Source organism: Pristis pectinata, chromosome 11 (genome assembly GCF_009764475.1).
Source record: "Pristis pectinata isolate sPriPec2 chromosome 11, sPriPec2.1.pri, whole genome shotgun sequence".
Taxonomy (NCBI): Eukaryota; Metazoa; Chordata; class Chondrichthyes; order Rhinopristiformes; family Pristidae; genus Pristis; species Pristis pectinata.
Genome location: NC_067415.1, coordinates 65,211,668 through 65,237,961, shown reverse-complemented (window position 1 = coordinate 65,237,961; position 26,294 = coordinate 65,211,668). Strand labels below are relative to the sequence as shown.

Below are 26,294 nucleotides of genomic sequence, written 5' to 3'. Positions count from 1 at the left end.
ACATATCTCACAGGGAGGGAAAATAATATGTAGAACAACTGGCAGAGAGCTCCCTTAAATACAGTGGAAGTAAATGAGGACATGGAAAAGTGTATGCCAAATGGTATTTGCACCACAGATGTGAGAGATGAGAAGGCTGCAGTGAATTTCAAACTACTGTTAAGGTGAATGGTCAGAATGATGTGATGCATTTCATAGTATCCTGGGGTAGAAAAGGTCACAGAGGAAAGATCTCTAAAGAACAAGCAGAGACAAGAGTCCATAAGGGGAAGCAGTGAAGAGGAGCAAGTGCAGGAACAAGAGAATATGGTAATGAGAAAAAATTGGAGTACAGAGGTGTATTCCACAATCCAGAAAGGGGGAATGGAATGCATAAGTATGCACAGGTTTCTCCAAAAGGGTCCAAAGGATTAAGTGTGTCTGCCAGGATGTAGGTAAATGTGAAACTGATCAGATATACAAGTTAAAGGAAGATCATGAGAGAGTGGCCTCCATAGAAGGAGAAGCAAGCCAGACTGGAATTGAGACACAGATTTAAAGAGATGCCCTGAGTTGTTTTGGGAAAATAACCCACTGGCATTGCCAGTGTCCTGAGTAGGTGTGTGGTAGGTTCCAGAGAATTAAGAATGCAATACACTTTGATTTGTAATTGTCTATGTATGTGTACTTTCATTCTCAAATGTAACTGGACTTGCACTTCATGACTGATGTGTTGATTTACTCATGTGACTAAGCCCTTAATGCAAATAAGTTAATTTATTTGTACAGTGCTGCTCATTTTGTTTCTTTTAAAGGGGAAATATTGTGGCTCATGTATATTAGCTGTTAAGAGCAGTAGTTACTTTAATGTAGCCACTGTCACCTTGGGTAACAATGTGAGTTGTTGACTGTTGCAATATTGTACATACCTTGTTTTGAATTCAGTTGAGAGTTGACTGCCACAACAAGCAGACATGTTTCTTGCTCCTAATCCAACTGATTCCACAGTACAGTACTAGAACACTATGGAGATACTATAGTTGTAGACAGCTGAGAGCCCTGCACCTGATTCATCCCATTATTTACAGCTTGCCAGCTTGAAAATTCCCTTTCATGAAACCATGCATATCACAGAGGGATTGAACATTAACATTTGTGACATAAAATTTGGGTAAAAATTCTAAATATCAAGTGAAATGAGGTTAATTTTCTGCATGATTGCCTTAGTTTTCAAGCCAAATTCCTTTCACACAGTAGGGCACCTTTCTTTTGCAAACTGTGTAACACACAGACATGACATTTAAATCAAATTCTGCAGGCCAGCTATTACTGAAACTGTTCATTTAGCTCACATAGCTCTACTATTTTCAATTTATAGATGACTGAAATTGGGATACAAACACTTTAAACCTTGGTTTCAGAGATTCATTGTATTCCAACAGCTGCTTTTGCATTTAATTCTTGTACCTCTATCAACTTCAGCACTCAGTTGTTTTTGAAGGACTATGAATGCATTCTTCTCTCTCATGTTAAAAACTAAAGATCTTTTAATTGTAATGAGTCAATTCCTGGGTTTTGCCAGTGTTACTGGAATATTTGCTATAATGTTGTGATTTGCCCACAATATTCAGATATTTATCCTTGTTAATTAGCAATTGATACAACTGATCATTCTACTTTAAAATAGTAAAATAATTTTATCTGTTTTTTTGATAAAGAGTAGTATGCACATTGTTTTTATATATTTAAATGTAGTAGCCAATGTGTTATGGTTGATGTGTAGACTCAAGTCCAAGTATGGCCATCAGGTCAAATGGGCTTAGAGGGGAAGGAAATTGGATTAAGGTCTGTGGATTGCTAATGATGGGGGAGAAAAAACATGGGAATATGGCAAGAGTTTAGAAATGGGAGAGAGCAGAGGAAGGGAAAATGGGATAATGAATTGCTATGTGAAAGGAGAAAAATTGGAGAATTAAAGGGGAAGCTTAGGAATGGGAACAGAGCAGAGAATGAGATTCTGGGTTGGGGAAAATCCAGCAGAAAATGGACAGACTGACAGATGATGGCTGGGAGCCAAGTGATTGACAGGCAGTGCTGAGGAGGTAAGATGGATCACAACAACTCGCGTGAGTGGGAAGAGGTGGGACCTTCTATTGACTGGGAAAGACAAAATCAGCAGAGACTGACACAAGATAAATAATGACCAAAAATGTTTGATGGAGGTTGCAGGTAAGAAGATGCTGGAGAGCAAAAGTGATAGATAGAATGGGAAAGAATGCCTGCCCAGAATGGGTCAGCAGAACTGTATTTTGAGGAAGAACATTTATTTGGGTATCAAGGCAGCTGTTTCAAATGTGAAAGGCCATGAGATTTCTTTCCCTGTAGCCAAATGGAAGCTAAAGAGCACACTGGAAGCATGACCTTCAAACTACCTGGAGATGGCTGATTGACCTTAAGAGGGAATTTTAGAAATGATCGCATGGTGAAAGAATGGTAGTTATATTACTAAATATGAAATGAAAACATAGTGTACAGTGCAGCAAATACAACAGAAAACCTTTGCATGATTATTTTCAAAGAAAGCCCTGAGAAAAATGTTGAGTGAGATAGTCAGAGGGTTTCCAAAAATGGGTAAGGTAAAAACATTGAATACTTCCAAGGTAAATATTGCAGAAAGAGATGAGCTGAATTCCACTTACGAGTATCAAATTATAACACAAAGTAAGTGGGTGTAAGTTGGCACTACCCCTTGAGATTAATATATATCCCTACAATTACAAGATACTTAATTTAATATGCATGTTTGGATTTGCTAAGACCACACAGATTCAACTAGACTTAAAGGTTTTTTTTAATGCTTTACCAGTAATACATATGAAATTCACAGTAGCTGGCATTTGTTGTTCCAGATCTGTGTGCAAGTTTTCAGTCATAGATTTGCATAGTATACAAACAGGCACTGTGGCCCAACTCATCCATGCTGACCAAAATACAACACTTTGCACTAGTCTGAGTTAAGTTCGATCTGCCATTCCTTATCCCACTTTCCCAGTTGATCTAGATCCTGTTGTAACCTTAGACAACCTTAACTGTCTACTACACCACAAATTTTGGTGTCATTTTCAAACTTACTAACCATATCACCTACATTCTCATCCAAATCGTTTATGACAAACAACAGGTAACCCAGCACTGATCCCTATGGCACACTGCTGGTCACAGGCCTCCAATCTGATAAACAACACTTCACTACCGCTTTGTCTCCTTCCACCAAGCCAATTTTGTATCCAATTGGCTAGCTCGCCCTGGATCCCATGTTATCTAACCTTCCAGACCAGCCTGTGGGTCCTTGTCAAAGGCCTTGCTAATGTCCATGTAGTCAATGTCTACTGTCTTGCACTGATCGATCCTGTTGGTCAACTCTTCAAATAAAAAACTCAATCAAATTCATGAAGCATGATATCCCATGCATAAAGCCATGCTGTCTATCCCTCATCGGTCCTTGCCTTTACAAATGCAGACGCATCCTTGTCTCTCAGAATCTCCTCCATTAACTTTCCTACCACTGATGCTCACCAGCCTATGGTTCTCTGGCTTGTCCTTGCAGCCCTTCTTCAATCAAGGCACAACATTAGCTATCCTCCAATCTTCTGTTACCTCACCTGTGGCTAATGAAGTTACTAACAATTTCTGCCAAGGCTCCAGCAATTTCTTCCCTTGCTTCTCAAACATCCTAGGATACACTTGGTCAGGACTGGGGATTTATCCACCCTTATGCACTTCAAGACCACCAAACCTTCCTCTTTCATAATGTTGATATGTTTCAGGACATCACTGTTCTCTTCCTTGAATTCACTAGCTTCCATTACCTTCTGCATGGTAAATAAAGATGAGAACTATTCGTATGAAATCATGCCCATCTCCCATGGCTCCACACATAGGTTCCCTTAGGGATCGATGTGGTCTTTTATTTCCTCCCTAGTTACCCCTTTGCTCTTAATATACTTCTAGAATCTTTTTGGATTCTCCTTTAGCTTATCTGCCAAGAATATGTCATGACCCGTTTTTTGCCCTCCTGATTTCCTTGTTAAGTGTACTCCTACATCCCTAATACTCCTCAAGGTATTTATTTTATCCCAGCTGCATATATCTGACATATGCCTCCTTATCCCTGACTGGAGCCTCAATACCCCATGTCAGCCAGGGTTCCCTAATTCTGACAGCCTTGCCCCTCACTTGAACAGGAACATGTTGGCCCTGAACTCTCCCATCTCATTTTTAGAAGTCTTCCACTTGCCAGATGTTCCTTTACCTGCTGACAGACTCTCCCAATTAACTTTTGCAAGTTCCTGTCTAATGCCATCAAAATTAGGCTTGTCCCAATTTAGGACTTTAACTTGTAGACCACTCCTATCTTTTTCGATAACTCTTTTAAAACTAATAGAATTGTGGTCATGACTCCCAAGGTGCTCCCCCACTGATTCATCAGCCACTTGCCCAGCCTCATTTCCTAAGAGGAGGTGCTGTATAGCCCCTTCTTTAGTAGGGCCATCTATATAATCGCTTGAGAAAACTTTGCCTCATCAGATCTCTTAACACTATCACAGTCCCAGTGAATATTAGGGAAGTTAAAATCATCTACTATTGCAACTGTATTATCCCTACACCTGTGATCTTCCTACATATTTTTTCCTCTAATTCCCGCTGGCTCCTTGAGGGCCTGTAGTACAATCCCTTCTATAGTTTCTTTAGTTAGAGAAAATTAACTCCCATAAACTACATTTTTTCCTGAATATCTTTATCATTTGCAGGAAATTAACATATCAATGTGACCTGGCAGACTGCAATACAAAAGTAGTGGTGTTTATGTCTCAGTCTTGATTTTCATAGCCATAGTGTCATACAGTACAGAAACCAGTGCTTTGGCCCACTGTGTCCCTGAAGCTTGTCATCGAAGTCTCATTACAGCAAAATAGTTCCAAAAACTGGAAATAATATTTTTGCAACTTAGTTAAATGAACATTGATGTAATATTTCATTTAAAATCCGTGGGTTGATGCCTGCATTAAATACCAGTTACAGGAAAGCTAACAGTGTAAAAAGTGTCCATCAACCAATTTGACCAGCAATCATTTTTCAGTTGAACTTCCTTATTTCCAACTCAAAGAGCTTTTTCACTGCATGTTTGCTGATTTGATAAATTGCACATGATTTGGGTTGCTGTGTATTTTTCTGAAAGACTGTACTTTTTGTCTGTTTCAGAGAGTTTATCAGTAGTCTGCGGTTATATAGAACTTTGTACGGTGGGCTGGCTGATCAGGTCTGTGTGAATGACTTAGCGGCTTCTGATGGATTAGCTTGCTGGAATGGAGAAGATGTAGTAAAGAGGTGAGTGTTGTTCCACTTATGGGATTATGAGCCAGAGGCTAATTTGCTTTCATGTCTAAAAAATCAGTGCTCTGTTTGTTTGAGATGATGTGTTATTCATTATTTTATTCTTTCCATTTATAATTAATACTGAGGTTACATATTGTGTCCAATATGCTTGGACCTTGTCAGCAGCGATGAGATACTTGTTACCTGTATGAATGAAACAGACAAAAGGGGGGATGGTCAATCTGGCCTCAGTACTGTGGTATAGAGGGAAAAGGTAAAAAGTTAACAAGTTAACAAATTAAATACAGATGAAAATTAAAAATGCTTTATTTAAATATATCAAGCATCTATAGCAGCACAGAATACTGAGAGGATGACTGTACCCTTGCTCTTACAATTTCTCAATCCTGACTAATTAAAAGTTCTTCTTAAAAGAAGTGACGAAGTAGGATGGTTTTGGTTATTAAAAGAGCCAAATCTTTTAAATTGACTATTTTAAGCAAGAATGAAAGGGAAATATTTGTAAGGTAATTGTCAGAAATTAATGGAAAGGTTTCTGCTGTTGTCAACTCAGAGCAAATCTGAAAGAACTTGCAAGGAGAATGCTATTAATACTGAAAATCTGAAATATAAAAAGAAAATATGAGAAATATTCAGCATGCCTGGCAAAATTTGTAGATGTTTCAGATCGATGACCTACCATCAGAATACTAACGCATCACAGATTAATGATCTATGGAGTTTTATCTATATCCCATCACTAATGTAGTTGGCCTTTCTTCACCCCTCTGATCTTCCCACAGTAACCTCTACCCTGCAATTTTCTCTCCACCACTCTCCACCTACAATCTACCCGACCCTGGTACGGCTTTCACAGACCTTTTCCCCATCCTGACCTTTTTCCTGATCTGTGGTGGGAGATCATGAAAGAAAAGCCTATCTGATGATTTGTGTGCAATTTCTGAATAGCACAATACTTTAGACCTCATGGAGCATGAGAATATCTATCCTCAGGCCTTGAATAAATAATGTTGTTTGTTGAGTATTTTAATGGATTGAAGAATTTCTACACCAACTGGTTTCAAGCAAGTACAAAAACAAAGCAGATGCATGAATGTTGGATAGAAGGAAGAATACAAGTGAAGGCTTGTGACAGAATGATTAAGATGACATGATTACCAACATATGGTGTCCAAGTATAATAATCTGAGATTCAAGATAAGCCATCAGAAGCTTCGGGCTATCTCAGGTACTGAAAGCAATCACTCAATGGGTATTTGGACTGCTACCATAGATAAAATAGCATTGTGAGTAGTGCAAATGGTAAATTAAGTTGAATGTAAATTGTTTCACCTTAAAGGCGGTTTGGACCCCAGGCACTGGAAATGAAGAAATGATGGAGCAGTTGTCACATTTTTGTGCTTGCATTGAATCATTCTTTGGAAAGGGATCATTGGTTGAAAGACAGGAGAAGGAGAATAGGAATAAACAGGTCTTTTTCAATGGACAGGCAGTGACTAGTGGGATGCTGCAAGGATTAGTGCTTGAGTCTTTGATATTCACAACCAATTATTTAGATGAGGGAACTAAATGTAACATTTCCAAGTTGCAGATAATGCAAAGAAGAGGGTGAGGGTTGCGTGTGGAGGGAGGGGAGGAAGGAGGGTCACGAGTTGTGAGGAGGATTCAGGGAGACATAAGATGGATAAGTGTGAAGTTATCTATGATTTTAAATACAGAAAGACAGATTTTTATCTGAATGGAAAAACAGAAATTCGTCAAGACCTGAGTGCCTTGTACACCAGTTGCTGAAAGCAAGCATTCAGGTGCAGCAAGCAGTTAGGAAGCTAATGGAATTCATTTCATTTAAAGAGATTTAAGTACAGTAGCAGGATGTCTCGCTGTGGCTGTACAGTGCCTTAGTGAGGCCCCATCTGGAGCTGTGTCTGCAGTTTAGGTTCTACTTACCTGATGAAAGATGTAAGAGTCGTAGGGTAGTACAGCATGGAAACAGGCCCTTTGGCCCAACTTGTCTATGTTGACAATGATGCCCACCAAGCTAGTCCCATTTGCCTGCATTTGGCCCATATCCCTCTCAACCTAAGTGTCTTTAAATGTATTATTGTACCTGCCTCAACCACTTCTTTTGGCAGCACATTCCATATTTGCACCACTCTCTGCATGAACAAGTTTGTCCTCAGGTCCCTTTTAAATCTTTCACCTCTCACCTTAAACCTATGCCCTCTAGCTTTTAGTTCCTCTTCCCTCGGACTAAGATGCGTTCAGATGTTCTTGCTAGCAAGGGAATGCCAGTGAAGAAGGTAGATATTTTTTTAATGCAAATGGAATGAAGGGATATGGGGAGAAGGTGGGAAAGAGTTCTGTAGATGATGAGAATGATTGTATTACATGGTGGGGGCAGGCCTGAAGGGCCGAACAGTGTACTCCTTGCATCTATTTTCTATGTTTTATGTTCCAATTTGGTGGAGTGATGAATGAGTTGACTTGCCTCATGCTGATTGGGAGTTTAAAAGGGAACGTTGTATGCAGTGTTCCTCGGAGTGCAGCTTTGATGGGTAAGGTGTTTGGTGATGAAGTGGTGTCACTGGGTTGGGTCTGTGGGAGCATCTCAACACTGGCTTCCGGTTTGCCAGTGTGACATCAATTCAAGTCAGATGGGTGGCTGGTGGATCTTCTTCTTTACACTCTTATTGTTTCTAAATCATTAGTGATGGTGAGACAGGGCAGGGCAGCTCAGGCTGAGTGGACTGCGCTTCCTGTACTATGTGGAGATCATGGGCACTTCCACTGTTCCAGACAACCAAATGTACAGGAAGACTGTCCAGATGCAGCAGCTTGATCTCCATTTCAAAGCTGGAGCATTGAGTGGAGTCACTGTGGTGCAACCATGCAGCTGAGGAAATCCATAGGCTAGCACATTGAGGCAGGTGGTCACACTGCAGCTTCAGCAGGCAGGGAGGGCGTGGGTGACCACCAGATGGACTAGGAGGAACAGGCAGGTAATGCAGGGATGCTCCAACTCACTCTCTGGCAGATTTTCCCTTATGGATACTGTTAAGGGTGGTGGTTCCTCAGAAGATTATAGCCAGAGACAGGAACATCATTAGTGGCTTGGCTACTCGGGAGGGAAGAGAAATAAAAGAGCAATAGGTCTGGGGTTCAATAGTTACGGGGGCAGACAGACATTTCTGTGGTTGTAAACATGGCTCCCTGCTATGTTACCTCCCTGCTGCCTGGTTCAGGATGCCACTGAAAGGCTTAGAACATCTTGAAGCAGAAGGGTTAATAGTCAGAGGTCTTGGTCCATGTTGGTGCCAATGCTGTAGATAGAAAGAGGGATGAAGTTCGACAGGCAAAGTTTAGGGAGCTATGAAAGGGGTCAAAAATTAGACTTCAAAGGTAATCTTAACACCAGTGGCATGTGGTGGTAAGTACATGAATACAAAGATAGGTCAGATGAATATGTAGATGGTAGGATTGTGTGGAAGGGAAAGCTTTAGATTCATGAGGAATTGGGACTCTTTCTGCGGGAGTGGGAAATTAAAAGAGTCTTTCAACAAGACCCGATTAATATCATTGTGGGAAAATTTGCTGGCTGCTGGGGAGAGTTTAACCTAGTCTGGCAGGAGGTTGGTAACCTGAGGCAGAAATTGAAGGGGGAAAAGTTGAGCTGGAAATAGAAAACAGTGGTTCAAATGAGGGGTTATATCAGATGCAAGGAAAAGGAAAGATAGTAATGCAGAGCAATGATTGGGTAATAATAACCAGATTGTATCATGAAGGGGTGGAGTGTATAAGTACCAGATTGCTTCAGCAAATAGAGTCACAGTGATTAAAAATGATAAGATGAAATCAAAAGGCAAGAGCACAAAAGGAAATGGAGATAGCAGTTTACACTTTATTTGGTCAATGTAAGTATTTAACTAACCGGGGTCAGTGAAATTGGTAGTGGTATAATAACGAAATTTGGTTTGTTGTGGATGTCTGTGAATGCATGGAGTGTGTTGAGTAAGGTTGGTGAACTACAAGCATAGACAGTCAGGTGGGAAAAGTGGGAAACTAGAAACTTGGCACAAAAAGGAGTAAGAGGAGTAAGACTGGGCCTTAAATGTTCTTGGATACAAAGTGTTCAGGAGGGATTGGGGTGGAAGGAAAGGAGGAAGGTTTGCCTTTGGTGGAGAGAGAGGGTGGTGCAGAAGGGGTCAAAGTCTCATGCCAAGAATCAGTGGATGGAATATTACATAGCTGGCTGTATTCTATATTTTACCAGTGGAAGTTGGAGGTGGTGGTGGGGGTGCTTTATCAATAGAAGCATTGAACATAAATGTGAGAAGTCAAGCTGAACTTCAATAAAACATTGGTCTGGTCTCAACTAGAAACATTTGTGGTTGCAAATTAAATGAAGAATGTGAGCCTGTGAGAAAGGGTCCAGAAAAGTTTAATGAGAATGGTTCCTGGGACGAGTGACTACAGATGCAAGGATAGATTAGAGAGGCTGGGACTATTTTTTTCTTTAAAGTGAGGCTTAGGAATGCACTACCTGCAGATGTGATGGAGGCAGGTTCCATTGTAGCCTTTAAGAGTAAATTGAATAAATCTATGGTAATGAAAAAATGCAAGGCAATGGAGAAGGGGCCATGGGATGGGACTAGTGATTTGCTGTGGTGGAGATCTGGCACAGATACAATGGGCTAAATAGCCTCCTTCTATGCTGTAATTATTATATGATTCTGTGATTCAGATAGGCATGGAGGAGACAATTCCTTCAGAAATATGAAAGAGGCAGGTGGTGACATCATGTTGAAGAAGACAGAAATAACAGTGTGATCTATTAAATATGGAGGATGGTAGAGTGGAAAGTGTGGGCAAGGGTTACCCTGTCATCCTTCAATGAGGGAGAAGAAGAGGTGAGGAATAGGTGCAGGAAACAAGCTTGTTAACCAGATTGGAGGAATATCCTTCATGAGAAAAGACATTGGAAGCATTGACATAGGAAGTGGCACTGGTGGAACAAACTCAACACAGATGGAGAAACAGAAAGTACAGAGTCTTCACAGGAAGTGGAGTTGGGAGGAAATGTTCTCTTGGTAGAATCGGGAGCCAATGAGCTCATAGTAGACGTTGGGTGGCAGCCACTCTCCTTGAATGGAAAAAGAGAAATTGAGGAAATAAAAAGTCGGAGATGGAATTTGTAAAGGTAAGAGTGGAAATGAAAGCAAAGTTAATGAAATGTTGCATTTTATGTAATATCAAGAAGTCATACCGAACAGTCTCAATGTACCAGTAAAGAGGTAGGAGAGCTCAGTGGAACTGGAACAAAAAATGTTCCTTACAGATTTTAGGTACAAGCATCAACTAGATGTGTTCTGATTGGTAAGCCTTTTGGCATAAGAACTGTAAATGTTACTTGGAAGGGAATTGTGGAGCTCAATCCATATAGTGCTGGGACAATATCTGCACAACTGTTATGTGTGGTGACTTGCACATTAAAAGCGTAGTGACAAATCTTTGATTAGAGGCAAATTTTGTGACAATAAATGAATTCTGAGATTTCTAAAGAACTGATTTTATTTTAAAAAAGAAGCCTCTATTTCCTGACCATTGCTACTTGATTTTCAACCTTTATTGAACACCCCAGTACAAAATGTTAGGAGAACGTACATGGTCTGTCAGAAATGTGCCATGTTTCTGACCAAATATCCCTTTCAAGTGATAGGTTCCCAGCCGTAGAAGTCCCCACATTGAACAGATACACATATCATTTTGAAATGCATTTAACACTGTGTGTTGTGCATGTTATTTTCTGTATTTCTGACATATAGAATTCTGGATGCAAAGGATGTATTTAGAAGAGGATTTGGGATTCTCATGGAGGTGTTTGATGGTCTTGTAAGTTATAAAAATGACACTTTAATGTAAGGTTAAATATGACTTTGCTGTTGCTGATAGAAGTCTTTTGTTACAAAGTTTACTGCTACAACAGGCCCACAGTCCATTTGATAAGCTTTTGGAATGGTTGGATGTTTCCTCAGAATTAATCAATCATTTTTTTTTTCTAACTTGCAGTAATGCTGCTTAAAAAGGTTATAGAATGATCAAGGTGCTACCAACTGCTTTTGTATGCCCCAGGTTTACCCCACCTAAGTGCAGGTCTGTATCTTCTTAGGGGAGCACAGCAGTGCTCTGCCATCTACTGCCAGAATCTAGATTGAGCATGTAACTTGATACTCATTAAGTGTGCCTTCCAAAGGCATTCAAAAACTGCTGACATACAGTTCTGTCTTCACTCAATGCATCCTTGGTCAAAATGATGCAAGTCAGAAAAGAACAGAAGGATCAAGCCTATTTAAGTCTCTGTACTCTGGTACTAAACACTTACTTGTTCATATTCATATCTTATTCATTTTTTTCTCTGCCAATAATTTGAAGAAATTATTCAAGTATCAAAAAGTAAAGGATGTTATGGTATCTGGGGAAACATTAAAACAGTTTCTTGTGGCTCAACAGTAAAGTAAGTACCATAACATGATGTTAAACCAAAGACTAAATTTGACCCTAGATTGCAGAGGTAAAAATTCCATTATTTAAAGAGGAATAAATATTTAAATATGAACTTCTGGCCTTGGTGCTAGCACAGCTGTCTAGTTTTTATTTCCTGATAACTGTGCTAGCTTATATACTAAAAGTTTATCTTAATTACATGTGTGACCTATTAACCATTATGAAATAACTTACAGGATATGTTAATACAACTAAAGAAAAGTAAATTAAGAAATTCTTGAGCCATGTTCATTTTTAAAATTGTTCCATTATAATCAAGCATAGCCTTAAATAAATAATGCCCTAGAAATCAATTGAACTGCATGCATTGCCCATAATGTGAATTGAATGACGTGTTTCTGTGTGCAAGGCATGATTGCATACAAAGCATAAAGAGTACGCATGGATGGCATTAGTCTACTTGCAAACACCCAATTAATTGCTCCCCTTTGAAATTGATTCATGAATCAACAATTAATATCCGGTCTGAAAAACTCAGAGGGCAGGGGGTCTGAACAGCAGGGACAAGTCCTGCACCTGTGCTAGCTAAAGGGATCATTAATTCAGGTTTGTTGGGGAGCCAGTTGGAACAGAGCTCATTGCATTCATAGGGCTGAAGAATGCAGATAGAAGTCTTGGACCAATTTGAGCTGAGCACTTGAAGCTAAGGATGATTTTTATTGCTGCAAAAATGGGAGACTTAGTAGGTGTCCTGCTGGGCCACCAGCTCAGATAAGAACAGGAGAGAAGAGCCAAAGACAAAAACAACTTTCCAGAATAGTTTGTGGTAATGGACATCAGGGTCTGGCCTGTTGGTCTATATACCTGGTCTTCTAGGAGCCATGGTTTTATCTCAGTGAAGAAATGCATTTGGTAGCAACAGAAATCTGTCATATGCAGGCATAGATGCAGCCAATCGCTCATCCCCAGTTAACTCAATCTGTCACAGTCATTTACACTGCCAGTGTCTTAACCTCCAGACCACTTCAGACACCGGCTACTTCACATTAAATTTTTAATATGTCCACTGCTGTATGCAGGGCATCACAGAGACTTGTCTCTGAAGGAGAGGGGAATTCATCTTTAAATAGAGCAACAGGTTTTCTGGGCAGATGAATTTGTCAAGATTGCAGGCTTTCTAGAGGTTCAAGAATCAACATGTAAGCTTAGAACTTTTCATAACATGCAAGATTATCACATTTTTAAATACATCAAGACTGTGAACAAAACCTGTTCAAGGCCGGTAGGATCCGGTAGGCCTAAATGATGCTTTCATCCTGAGGCAATCCCCTGTGTTTGTCGTTTTAGTTACTGTGCATGATTGGAGGATTGTTCTTGAAATATTTGGGCTATCTTTGTCCTTGATACCACACCTTAGTCCAGAATCCAGCTCGTGTTGCAAAGCATGTACAGTATATAAATGGAGACACTAGGAGCTTGACAGAGAGTGCCAATAATGTGCTGCATACACAAGAAGTGCTGGAGGAACTCAGCAGGTCAGGCTGCCTGGATAGCTCAGGGAGTGCCCTTCAGAAAGACACAAGTATTGTTCTTGTTTCCTGCCTGCTCATCATAAGGATACAGCTAAAGTAAGCTATTCAGCAGGAAGAGGAGCAGGAGGTGAAAGAGGAGGAAATGTGTCTGACAGAGAAGAAAGAAGGCTCCCTCTGATCATGTTGTCAGATCATTCCCTATTGGCCAGAGATTAACAAGGATCCTACACCATCAGCTCAAGCATAAACAAGAAACCACTGGTAGAGTGGGGTCCTGACGTGATCATGGCTCAGTAAGGACCAGAGAAAGACATGCTGGGACCAACATTAAGTGCACCCAAAAATAAGCATGAACGAACCTCTCAAAGACTAAAACTGGACAACATCTTGGCTCTAGTATTAAAAGGCAGGCTGTTCCAGTGTAATTACAACACTGGCATCTGCATGATAATATAGCAAACTTGTACAGCTATGTCCTGACCAAAAAAAGCAGGATAGGTTCAATTTAGCTTGACTCTCCAGACAATCTACTGTCAATCATTGGCAAGGTGATAGAAAATACCATTGACAATGCTGTCGGGATCAGGAGTCCTGCTGCAGGGTTTCGACCCAAAATATCCTTTCCTCCCACAGATGCTGCTCAACTCACAGATTGTTTGTAATTTCATTGACCTTTCCTTGGCAGCCAGGTTTTCACCTGCGTAGGTTCAATGCTGGTAAACACTGCCTATCCACCCCCCACCCCCATCATGGCATTCCTCAGAACTTATTTCCTTACTGAGCGTTTTCTGACCTCTTGTTATGCTCCTGACATGATGCAGCAACAAATATTGTTTGCTAACATTCATTGGAATGTTTTGCTGTATTAAAACTATAAATGCAAGTTATTATGCGTAGTAATTTAACTAACAAGATGAAAGTAAAAGAAAGGGAAAGAAAAGTGTATATTTAATTTAATCCAATTATTTTGAATGTTTTAAGATTAGCAGGTAATAGTTGCATAAAAATATTTTAAAAGTACTTTTTTTTTAAACCGGATGTATGTTTGGGCTATATTGGTCTCACATAGACCTCGCCAAGGAGTTGTACATCTAGTGGCTGTGCCTCCTTAGGAATTCCAACAACATTTCAAAAATCTGCAAATTTACTCAGTTACCACAGCTGCACTGTCTGGGTAAGTGAAATGACACTGCTCTCAACTTTTACAGTGCTACTTTCTTCCAGACTCCCAGGGGGCATCTGTCAAGATTAATTTGCTGTGTATCATCCAGGTGACAGACACTTTTTTTTAATATAAATTAGCTAAATCCCATGGTCATCGCAACAAGGGCACAGACTCGCAGACTTTTACAAAGTAGTTGGATTCCTTAGGGAGCAGTACAGCCCAAATGAGCAGCCATTGATGTGTTAATAGGAAGGGGTTCCATTCCCAGGACCTTTAGCTTGTCTGTGATGCAAACCAGACCATGTGCTCACATGCCATTACAAGGGGCACCAGAGTGTAAACTCTGCAGGATATTTTCATTGATTGATTGACTACAGCTACATCTCATCCATATATCCTCCTGCCCACAGTCGATCAAACTGGTGTGATTTCATGTGGTCCAACAGATTTTGTCATGAAACATTACCTCAGAGATGAAATCCATATTACGAGTGCTCGCTTTCTTGACCCGATGTAACAAGTACAGGGTAATTGCAGAGCTTATTCCAAACAAAACATTTATACAGAAAGCAGTATCCAAACTGTAGGGTTTATTGCTCTTTCCGAGCATTCTGCTTCTCTTGTGTTCATAACTGTACCTTACTATCGTATTTTCATTTCTCCACATTTAATAGTACACTCAATTTGATACTTAATTTAGTAGTATCAATAATGCTTAAAGAAGGTAGTTTGTGGTAGTTGCTGCTTTGGGTCATCAGAGGTGACAGGATGAATATGATTCAAGCGTTATCACGTCAGCTTTTTTGGTGAAGCAATTGAAGTTCTTCCAGAATTAAGCTAGATTAAATGAGTGGAGCTTTGACAATCAGGCTTATGTTCCTGGCAGTCTAGGATGGGTGTAGTCCAGTTTGTGACTGCTTTGTTTCACCTCTGAATAGGACTCCAAGGTTCCCTTTGGGCATATCCACTGTTTCACAAGATCACAAGACAAAGGAGCAGAAGTAGGCCATTTGGCCCATCGAGTCTACTCCGTCACTTCACCATGAGCTAAACTATTCTCCCATCTAGCCCCAATTCCTGGCCTTTTGCCCATATCCCTTAATACCCTGACTAATTAGATACCCTTCAATCTCTTCCTTAAACACCCCCAATGATCGGGCCTCCACAGCTGTATGTAGCAAAGAATTCCATAAATCCATGACCCTCTGGCTAAAGAAATTTCTCCTTATCTCTGTTTTAAATGGGTACCCTCTAATTCTAAGACTGTGCCCTCTTGTCCTGGACTCACCCACCAAGGGAAACAAGTTAGCCACATCTACTCTGTCCAATCCTTTCAACATTTGAAATGTTTCTATGAGGTCCCCTCTCATTCTTCTATACTCCAATGAATACAGTCCAAGAGCCGACAAACGCTCCTCGTATGTAAGCCCTTGCATTCCAGGAATCATCTTCGTAAATCTTCCCTGAACCCTCTCCAACATCAGTACATCCATAAGGGGCCCAAAACTGCGCACAGTACTCCAAATGAGGTCTCACCAGTGCCCCATAGAGCCTCATCAACACCTCCTTACTTTTATATGCTATTCGTCTTGAAATGAATGCCAACATAGCATTCGCTTTCCTTACTGCCAATCCAACCTGGTGGTTAACCTTTAGGGTATCCTGCACAAGGACTCCCAAGTCCCTTTGCACTTCCAAATTTGAATTTTCTCCCCATCTAGATAATAATCTACCCGTTTATTTCTTCTTGCAAAATGTACAACCGCATATTTCTCAACATTGTATCTCATCTGTCATTTCTTTGCCCACTCTCCTAAACTGTCCAAGTCTCTCTGCAACCTTTCTGTTTCTTCAACACTTCCTGCTCCTCCACCTATCTTGGTGTAATCTTCAAATTTAGCCACAAAACCATTTAATCCATAATCTACATCATCAATATACAGTGTAAAAAGAAGCCACCTCTGTATTGCTGCCCAGTGAAAATAATTGCACATAACCATTTAATCCACAATCTACATCATCGATATACAGTGTAAAAAGAAGCCACCTCTATATTGCTGCCCGGTGAAAATAATTGCACATATACTTGCATTGAGGTGGTGGTGCTATTTATGTTCATTTAGCACAAGCAAGCAAATATATAATTTTTTTCTTCCACCACATTTCTTCTTCTCAATTATATTGATCTCATTCAACCAGAAGTATTATTTTTCAAGACCTCCCTGAAACGTGCATTGCTGATGTCCTTCTCTTATTCTTCATCTCATTTCTTCCATGATATAACAATGGTGGTTCAGTCATATCTTTTCACTTTTACATTGGTAATTTCATAACTGTAATTCATCATAAATTTATTTTGCAAATGTATTTCTTTGCATGTGGCAAACCACTGGTACTTGTTTCATGTCAAATTTTAATTTGTTGAAATGAACATAAAAATCTATTAGTCTGCAATTACAAATATTCATGAGTATAAAAGAGTTGAATTATAATTGTGGTATTTTGAAAACTGTAGATGGCATAGCTTCTATATCCACTTTCAGTAGATATAAATACTGCAGGTTGCTGTAAGATTTTGTTATGGGTGAAAAAATATTGCTCTACTTTTACAATTGTCCACATTACTAATGTCATAAATTTTCAAGTCTAAGTAGATGGTGGAATTATTTTCATAATTCACCTAGTGGATGAAATATAAATAACTACACTTCTGGACAATTTAACACCTAATAGGAAATGAAATACTTGTATAATTACAACACAGCCATCTCTACATTCTGATACAACCAATAGGAGGCGGTTTAGCAGTTAACAATTTTGGCAAAAGTAAAGAAGAAAATATTTCAGAGGTTTTTGCCCCAGACATTTTCCATGAAGTTATTGTTTGTATTTCTTTTCATGGGAATTTTCTTTTTGTGTTCTTTAGCTAGTTATTGATTGAATTGGTCACTGTTTTGTTATAATATGTAAACCATGGTTTAAAAATTTCACTCCTTCCTAAGTGAAGGGATTTATGCAATATATCAGCAACTTATTAGATGTTGCTTGGAATACCTTGTGCAATAAATCCAAATGGAGTCGTTTTCAAATGTTCACATACAGCTTTGCATTATAGTTTCTTCTTCTAAAAGTAATGTTGCTGTAAGGAAAAATATGTTCCTTGTGCAAATAAATCAACAAATCAAAGCAAAGATGGAAAAATGTTATCAATTCAGCCATCAGGACAATAGTACTTTCCCTTTCAGAACTGGGAGGGAGTGATACTTTAATCCCATGATTGGCATTGCTGTTAAAAGGTGCAGTCAGCCCCATGTGTCTTTGGATGATATTTTTAGTTGATTTTCTACTTGCTCCACAGCAGCATGTGCAAAATTAACAATATGTCCAAAATAAGTTATTATAAAAAGGAGCTGGAATCAAGATCTTAAGGATTTCAAGAAGTTTTGATAGCAAGGTCAGGAGCAAGAAAGAGAAAGAAAACAGATTAATTTGAGAATCCTCCTATAACCTTATGGTATATAGTTTATGTTTTTAAACGGTACAGAGACCATTTAAGCTCATTAAAGAGGATTGCCATGAGTCTATAGTATACTCCTTGCAATGTGATTGTTCCTTTTTTGCTCTATAGTTCAACTCATATTGCCTAATTTGATGATTCTTCTGACACATTTTTTCACAGCTGTGATTGTTTTCTTAACCAACATCTACATCGACCAGTCCCTCCCCGCATCTCCTTTTTGATCCACTTCTCTATCTCATCTGAAAACCATGTAACTGGAATATTAAGCTTCCAGTCCAACCCATGGCTGCCCAGGGTTCTATTGTATGGATACAAACTTTGTATTTATAAATAATCTTGATGATGGGATAGGAAGCCAGATATCTAAGTTTTCTGATTACATAAATGTAGGTGATATTGTAATTTGGATGAAATAATTAAATTAAAAAGGGATATTAATGTATTGAATGAATGTTCTACAGTTTTGACCATATACTTCGATGCACATAAATACAAATTCATCCACCTTGGACAAAAACTGGGTAGAAAAAGGAATTTTCTGAAATGTCAAAATGTAGAAGCAGTTGGAACTTCTGGGTCAATGGATGGGTTCAGAAAGTAATTGAACAGAGAAAAGTATTCCTGAAGGACATGAATTAAAGGTGGTAGAAGTTGTGCTCCTTAGCTCAGTCCTGGAAGGATATCACACCTTTGGAATGATATCTTGGCCTTGAAAGAAGTCCAGCACATATTTACCAGAATTATACTTGGACTGGATTACCAAATTATAAAGGGAGATTTGGGTAGTTCTCCCTGGAGAAGGTTAAGTAGCAAGTTGATAAAGTTGTTGAGAAGATAAGTGAAAAATCATTGGCCAGAAAGAGAAATACGTTTTCCCCTCTGGGGAAATCAAACAAGAGGGCATCTAAAAATTAGAACCAGGGCATTGAGGAGTGAAGTTAAAGTTTTGAAACCCTTTTCTGAAGATAGCAATTAATGCTAGGTATATTACTGATTTTAAATCTGAATTTAATAGATTCTTAATAGACTTCTGTTCATCAACAAGGTGTCTCTCTGGAGTTAGCTAACAGATCTTATTGAATAGTAGAAGATAAACACTATGACGCTGGAGGAAATCAGCAGGCCAGGCAGCATCCGTGGAGGAAAGCAGCGGCCAATGTTTCGGGTCAGGACCCTACTAAAGAACTGAAGATAGGAAAAGGGGAAGCCCAATATATAGGAGGGAAAAGCAGAGCAGTGATAGGTGGACAAAAGAGGGGAGGCGGGGTGGGCACAAGGTGGTGATAGATGCAGGTAAGAGATAGAGATAGGCAGGTGTGGGGAGGTGGGGAGAGCAGATCCACCGGGGGATGGGTAAAAGGTAAGGAGAGAAAAAGGGGTAGAGAAAAGAGAGAGAGGCTAGGAAAGGGAAGAAAAACAGACGCATGGTCGGGGGGGGGGGGGCAAGGGATGTGGGGATTACTTAAAGTGGGAGCATTCAATGTACATGCCATGGTAGAACAGTGCATTTGTGTTCATTTGTTCCTAAAGAGAGTTCATTGCTTTCCGCAGGGATTGCTCCCTCCTTGACTCCCTTGCCCACTCGTCCCTCCCCACCTTCCACTCGACCCTCCTGGCACTTATCCCTGCAACTGTGCAAAATGTTGCACCTCCTCCCTCACCACCATTCAGGGCCCTAGACAGTCCTTACAGGTGAGCAGCGCTCCACCCGTGAATCCAAGGGTGTCATTTATTGCATCTGCTGCTCCCGGCGCGGCCTCTTCTACATCAGTGAGACTTGACGCAGATTGGGTGAACACTTCGTTGAGTACTTTTGCTCTGTCCGCCACAACAGCCAGGATCTCCTGGTGGCCAACCACTTCAATTCCACTTCTCATTCCCATACTGACATGTCTATCCACAGCCTCCTGTACTGCCACGTTGAGGCCAGACACAGGTTGGAGAAGCAACACCTCATATTCCACCTTGGTAGTCTCCAACCTGATGGCCTCAACATCGATTTCTCTAACTTCCAGTAACCGCTCCCCTCTGTTTTCCCCTTTTTTGCCCCTTCCCCCTCACTTTTGTTTTCCCTCATTCCTGTGGCCTGCTCACTCCTTCTCTTTCCCCTCCCTCACCCTCATGACCTGCGAACTGCCCATTACCTCCCTCCTATTCCCCACCTCCTTCCCTTTATTCTATGGTCTACTGCCCTCTCCTACTGGATTCCTTCTTTCAGCCCCTTGCCTCTTCCACCTATCACCTCTCAGCTTCTTGCATCATTTACTTTTATCCCTCCTCCCCCCTCCCCCACCCACCCACCTTCCCCCTCTCACCTGGACTCACCTATCACTGCTAGCTTGTGCTCTTCCCCTCCCCCTACCTTTTTATTCTGGTTTCTGCCCTCTTTCTTTCTAGTCCTGATGAAGAGTCTTGACCCAAAACGTCGATTGTTTAATCTCCTCCATAGATGCTGCCTGACCTGCTGAGTTCCTCCAGCGTTTTGTGTGTGTTGCAGTGCTTCATTTGTTTCCCTTCTGGCTTGAATGACATTGCAGAATCATAAATTTTAGCACGAAAGATTTTTTGCTGTTAAATCCTGACACAACTTTCTGTGGCGCGTTTAATTTGTTTAATAGCACAAATGCAGCAGTAACTTGAAATACATAGGGGAGGTTCATAGCAACCTCCATAACTTCCATAAGGTTGATGATGAAATGGCACAAGTCATCCATAAATTTATTGGCAATTTGCTACCAATGTAGTATCATTTACTTACCACAAAATGCTGGACTACGCCCTGGGTTATTAATACTTGAGTGAAAAATTGAGCGTTAGCTTCCTAATTTTTTTTGTGCTCAGTAAATTTTTGCCTTTTGTATTTGATCTGCATTTATTATTCCAGATGAATGCTTTTCAATTAATATCAAATTGACAATGAGTGTTTGAAAAGTGTTCGTAATTAATGGAATGTATATAAAATATATGAATCACTTTTTAAGGCAAGCATTTTAAGTGCATTTTTGATGGAGATGATCAGTGGCCAATGCTCATTAAATAAGTTTACCATCATTTTTCACAAAGATACTAAAGGGGTACAGGGTGGGGAATGGAGGGGAGGCTTTAAAAATTGCTCCTCAGCTGTATGCACTAAACAAATATATTAGTGAATGCAGGTTAAACTTGCTTCAGAAATACAATTCTGTCAAAAAGAATTGCAAAAGTGAAGTTTAATGTGCATATTTTATTGTTCATAAGTGTGAATTCCTATCCATTACTGTTTTGCATCCAGAGAAAAGTTAAATATTTTGTGTCAAGATTGGAGAAGGTGTAGATGTACAGGTCCTCCCAGGTTACGACAGAGTTCTGCTCCTGAGAACTGTTCATAACCGGAACAGTTCGCAAGTTGGAAATGTGGCTACCTGGCAATATATTTAAATAAAAACATAGGCCAACCAAGAACAATGTGCAATTAAACTTTCTTTCATGACACTCTCTGCTTCTTTCCTGATCAGAGACAGAACCAGTCCCCTTCCATTAACACTCTCCTCTGCCTGGCTGAACTTGTCCTCACTCTAAACAACTTCTCTTTCGACTCCTCTCACATTCTACAGACGAAGGGTGTAGTTGTAAGCACTCGCATGAGCTCCAGCTATGCCTGCCTTTTTGTTGGCTACGTTGAACAGATTCTGTTCCAAGCCTACTCTGGTTGCATTCGTCAACTCTTTCTCCACTGTATTGACGACTGCAATGGTGCCACCTCTTACACCTGTGCCAAACTCGACAGTTTCATAAATTTTGCCACTAATTTTCACCCGCCTCTCCAATTCACTTGGACTGTCTCTGATGTATCTCTCCCTTTCTTGATCTCTCCATCTCCAACTCAGGAGATTCATTATCCACTGACACCTTCCACAAACCCACTGACACCCACAGCTATCTCGATTACAGCTCCTCTCACCCTGTCTCTTGCAAGGACGCTATCCCTTTTTCTCAATTTCTCCTCCTCCACCGCATCTGCTCCCATGATGAGGCTTTCCACTCCAGGACATTTGAAGTGTCCAACTTTTTTTTTACTAACTGTGGTTTCCCTCCTACTGTGGTCGAGAGAGCTCGGACCCACATCTCTGCCATTCCCGCTCCTCTGCTCTCACCCCCACCTCTCCCAGACCCAGCAGGCATAGGGTCCCCCTTGCCCTCACATTTCATCCTACCAGCTTACGTATCCAACACATCATTCTCCACTACTTCCACCATCTCCAATGGGACCCCACCACCAAGCATATCTTCCCCTCCCAACCCCTTTCTGCCTTTCGCAGGGACCGCTCTCTCCATGACTCACTAGTTCATCCTCCCTTCCCACCCATTCTGCTCCCACCCTGGGGACTTTCCACTGCCCCTGCCATAGGTGTAACACCTGCCCCTACACCACCTCCATCACCTTCATCCAGGGAGCCAAACAGTCCTTTCAGGTGAGACAGAGATTTACCTGCACCTCCCTTAATATCATCTACTGCATTTGATGCTCCAAGTGTGGCCTCCTCCACATTGGCAAGACCAAACGCAGACTAGGTGACCATTTCGTAGAGCACCTACGTAGACCAGTCCCTAACTGTGACCTGCTTCTTCCCATTGCCAGTCACTTCAACTCCCCTTCCCACTCCATTACTGATATGTCAGTCCTCTGCCTCCTCCACTGCCAGGACAAGTACAAACTCAAACTGGAGGAATAGCACCTCAGTTTGCGTCTTGGGACATTACAGCGTAACGGCATGAACATCTAATTCTCCCACTTTAAGTAAACCCCCCCCCACTCCCTTCCCACCCCACCATGCCTCTTCTTTTCTTCACTTTCCTAGCCTATCTCTCTTTTTTCTCCTCATCTTTTTTTTTCCTCCCTCCCCCCATGGGGCCTGCCTCTTACCTTTGACCCATCCTCCAGTGGATCTGCTTTCTCCTCCTCCCCACATCTGCCTATCACTATCTCTTACCTGCATCTACCTATCACCACCTTGTGCCCACCCCGCCTCCCCTCTTTTGTTCACCTATCACTGCTCTGTTCCCACCCCCCCCCCCCCCCCCCCCCCCCCCCCCCCCCCCCCCCCCCCCCCCCCCCCCCCCCCCCCCCCCCCCCCCCCCCCCCCCCCCCCCCCCCCCCCCCCCCCCCCCCCCCCCCCCCCCCCCCCCCCCCCCCCCCCCCCCCCCCCCCCCCCCCCCCCCCCCCCCCCCCCCCCCCTTCCCTATATATTGGGCTTCCCCTTTTCCCATCTTCAGTCCTGAAGAGGGTCTTGACCCAAAGCATTGACTGCCTGCTTTTGTCCACGGATGCTACCCGGCCTGCTGAGTTCCTCCAGGATCTTGTTGTTTTTTAATATGGATTCCAGCGTCTGCAGCCCTTTGTTTCTCTTCTGTAGTTAAACCAGGGCGTTTAACTCAACCATTCAGATTTCACTGCAAGATGCAGAGAAATTGCTGTGAACCGAGTTCCCCCATGGCAGAAGGTTTCTGCAGTCCCACAGCAGCCTGAAGACCCATCCCATCAGTCTCCCAAATGCTTGTTCGTATGTACAGAGTGTACTTTTGTCAGATTTTTGTAACCTGGTGAGGATTTGCAGTTGTGAAAAGTGAAGTATATCCTTAAACTCCTTTTTGTATGTCTGAACATTCATAACTTGTGGTTGAATTCAGAAAAAAACACTGCATTTTCAATTGCTTAAGTACTTTGCTGTTTAACCTTTGCTTTGATGACATAATTTTCTGATTTGTGTATACGCCTTTATTGATTCACTGCTTAGAAAATCATCTTGTGTTTGCTGGGTTAAATGCATTAGATAGTCATGTTACTGTTTGTTCTTGCCTCCAGAATTCTTTTCTCTGTGGCAATATTTGCTAATTAAAAATATAAATCCACTTTCTACACCCATTTCACTACTCTTCTTTCTGATATGGATGCTTATGATTTGGATGCATTCCCACTACTCATCTGACAGAAGCAGTTGAATAGTGGAGCATATAAAATGTTGGAATACTTACATCAACCAATGTCCTGGACTGATTTAGCTTAGTAGATTGGCAATTGCTCCTTTATAATTGACTTCAGCAGACCTTGATTAGGTCGAGTGAAATTGGATTCCAGAACTAAGGAAACAACTGTAGGCAGAAAGGTGAAAACATTGGCTGAGAAAGAAAGTAAAAAAAAATTAACACGAAGTAAACTCCTGCAATTTTCTAAAGCTATTTAATTGTCTCCATTTATCTGCTGCCTTCATGGGGATCATTTAGGCATCAGAATATATATAAATGGACCTCACAAAGGAAAATCTGGTTCCAATATTCCTTTTGGAATATAGTCCAGTGTTAGCATTTTGAAAATGATCTGAATTGAAAATCTCAATCAGCATGCAGTGTTATTGCAGTACAGGAATAGTCAAACTTTTGAGTGCCTGAAGTGCAGAAAAAAAATCTGAAGGGAGCAGAACTGAATGAACATTTTATAAACAAGTTTTTCTACTGTCTCCTTTTTCAGTGATCTTTTCTGAAAGCTCAGAAATTAACTTTTTGTGAGCTGATTCTTACTTCAAAGGCTGCTTTTTATAAGCTTCTAATTTATTTGCTACAATAATTAATAAACACGAGCAACAAATTAATTAACCAGTTATTAAGTTCATGGGAAGTTACTGATATTCAAAACTTGGCTAGAAACTTTTGTGTCAACTTGCCTCTAAATTTGACAAAAGGACATATGCTACAATTATTTAATACATGGTTATGTGCAATGACTGTAATAATTCAACGATATTAATACCACTCCAACAAATAAAGAGGAATGATTAGGAAGAGACAAAACTCTAAAGAATGATTCCAGTTTTTATATCAGGACTGAATGTTATGGATTAGGTTGCTATTTGGTGAATGTCCCTTTAAGACATAGTACAGTAGTGTGTGGGTGCGTGTGTGGCGTCATTACGACGACAGCAAGGTCAGAAAAAAGAGAGGGAGAGAGACACACTGTCTGCTGGTCTCTGTATCGATGGATGAAAAACAATAACTGTGTCTGTCACTACAATCCACGTATGGATTTTTGGAATAATCCAGTGGAGTCCACTTTGTCGTTAACCTGTAGAAGGAAACAGGTATTTCTGTGGACAGCCACGTCTCAAATGCCTTTCGGGGTGGCAGGTACTTCGGAACAAAGCAGTGGAGATCATCAGTGACTGAGGTGTCGTATGGGTTCCATCGTGGAACATTTGGATTTCGTAATTTCTCTCTATTCTCTCTACATTTTCTCTTCAGTCAACGATGGTTTTGTAAAAGCCTTTATTCATGTTTCACCTTATGACTTGCTGAACTGAACTTTGAGACTTATTCCTGGACTTGGAGTTTGGGAATTTGCCACACACACACTTCGAGTTTAGTTTTTGGGGTTAATGTTTAAGATCAAACATTTTTATTTTTCTTATTATCATAAGTAGTTGTTAATAAAATAGTTTCTAACACATACATGACTCGGTGTGTTTCTTTTGTTGCTGGTACGTAACAAAAATCGTAAACTTAAAAAAGCAGGACATGATTAATCACCGATATTTTCAGATTTTTGAAATGATTCCTACCAGTAATCTCTACAAACTCTGAATTCAAAACCCAACCATCAAGCAAAGAGTTGGCAGATGTTAGGTTTGTATAATCATGGCCCACAGCTAGAAAGGATCAGTTATAGAAAAGACATTTCCCATGGTTGTACACGTATGTCCATCATGTGAATTTATATTGGTCAATAAGGAAGCAGCAAGGAAATTAAAGAAGAATGAAGACACAAAAGACTGCAGATGCTGGAATCTGGAGCAAAATATAAACTGCAGGAGAAACTCAGCAGATTGAGCAACAACAATGGTGGCAAAGGGATGGTTAATATTACAGGGAGAGACCCTGCATCAGGACTGCATCATAAACAAATACGTTGTGAGTCTCTTGCATTAAGAAGGCACAGAAAAGGTGATACACAAGAGACTACCACACAGAATTAGAGCAAATGTTTTGGGAAGGGGTGAATGGAGGATTGCTTCATGAACGGTAAATAGGGAATGGAAATAAATAGATCATTTTCAGGTTGGGAGGCTGAGACCAGTAGGGTGCAACAGGGATCATTTTTGGGGTCCCAGCTGTTTACGTTCAATATCAGTGATTTGGATGAGGAGGTCATTGTCATATACCAGGTTTGTTA

At 40.8% G+C, this 26,294-nt stretch overlaps 1 protein-coding gene across 4 annotated transcripts in view; it reads left to right on the top strand.

The window, feature by feature from the left end:
• Positions 1-26,294, top strand: part of gpc5a (glypican 5a) — an 803,385-nt gene that overhangs the window by 130,740 nt on the left and 646,351 nt on the right. For all 4 annotated transcript variants that reach the window (XM_052025912.1, XM_052025910.1, XM_052025909.1 and 1 more), the window contains one exon: positions 5,242-5,367. In XM_052025912.1, coding sequence (XP_051881872.1) covers positions 5,242-5,367 — 126 coding nt within the window. The remainder of the gene's footprint in view (positions 1-5,241; positions 5,368-26,294) is intronic.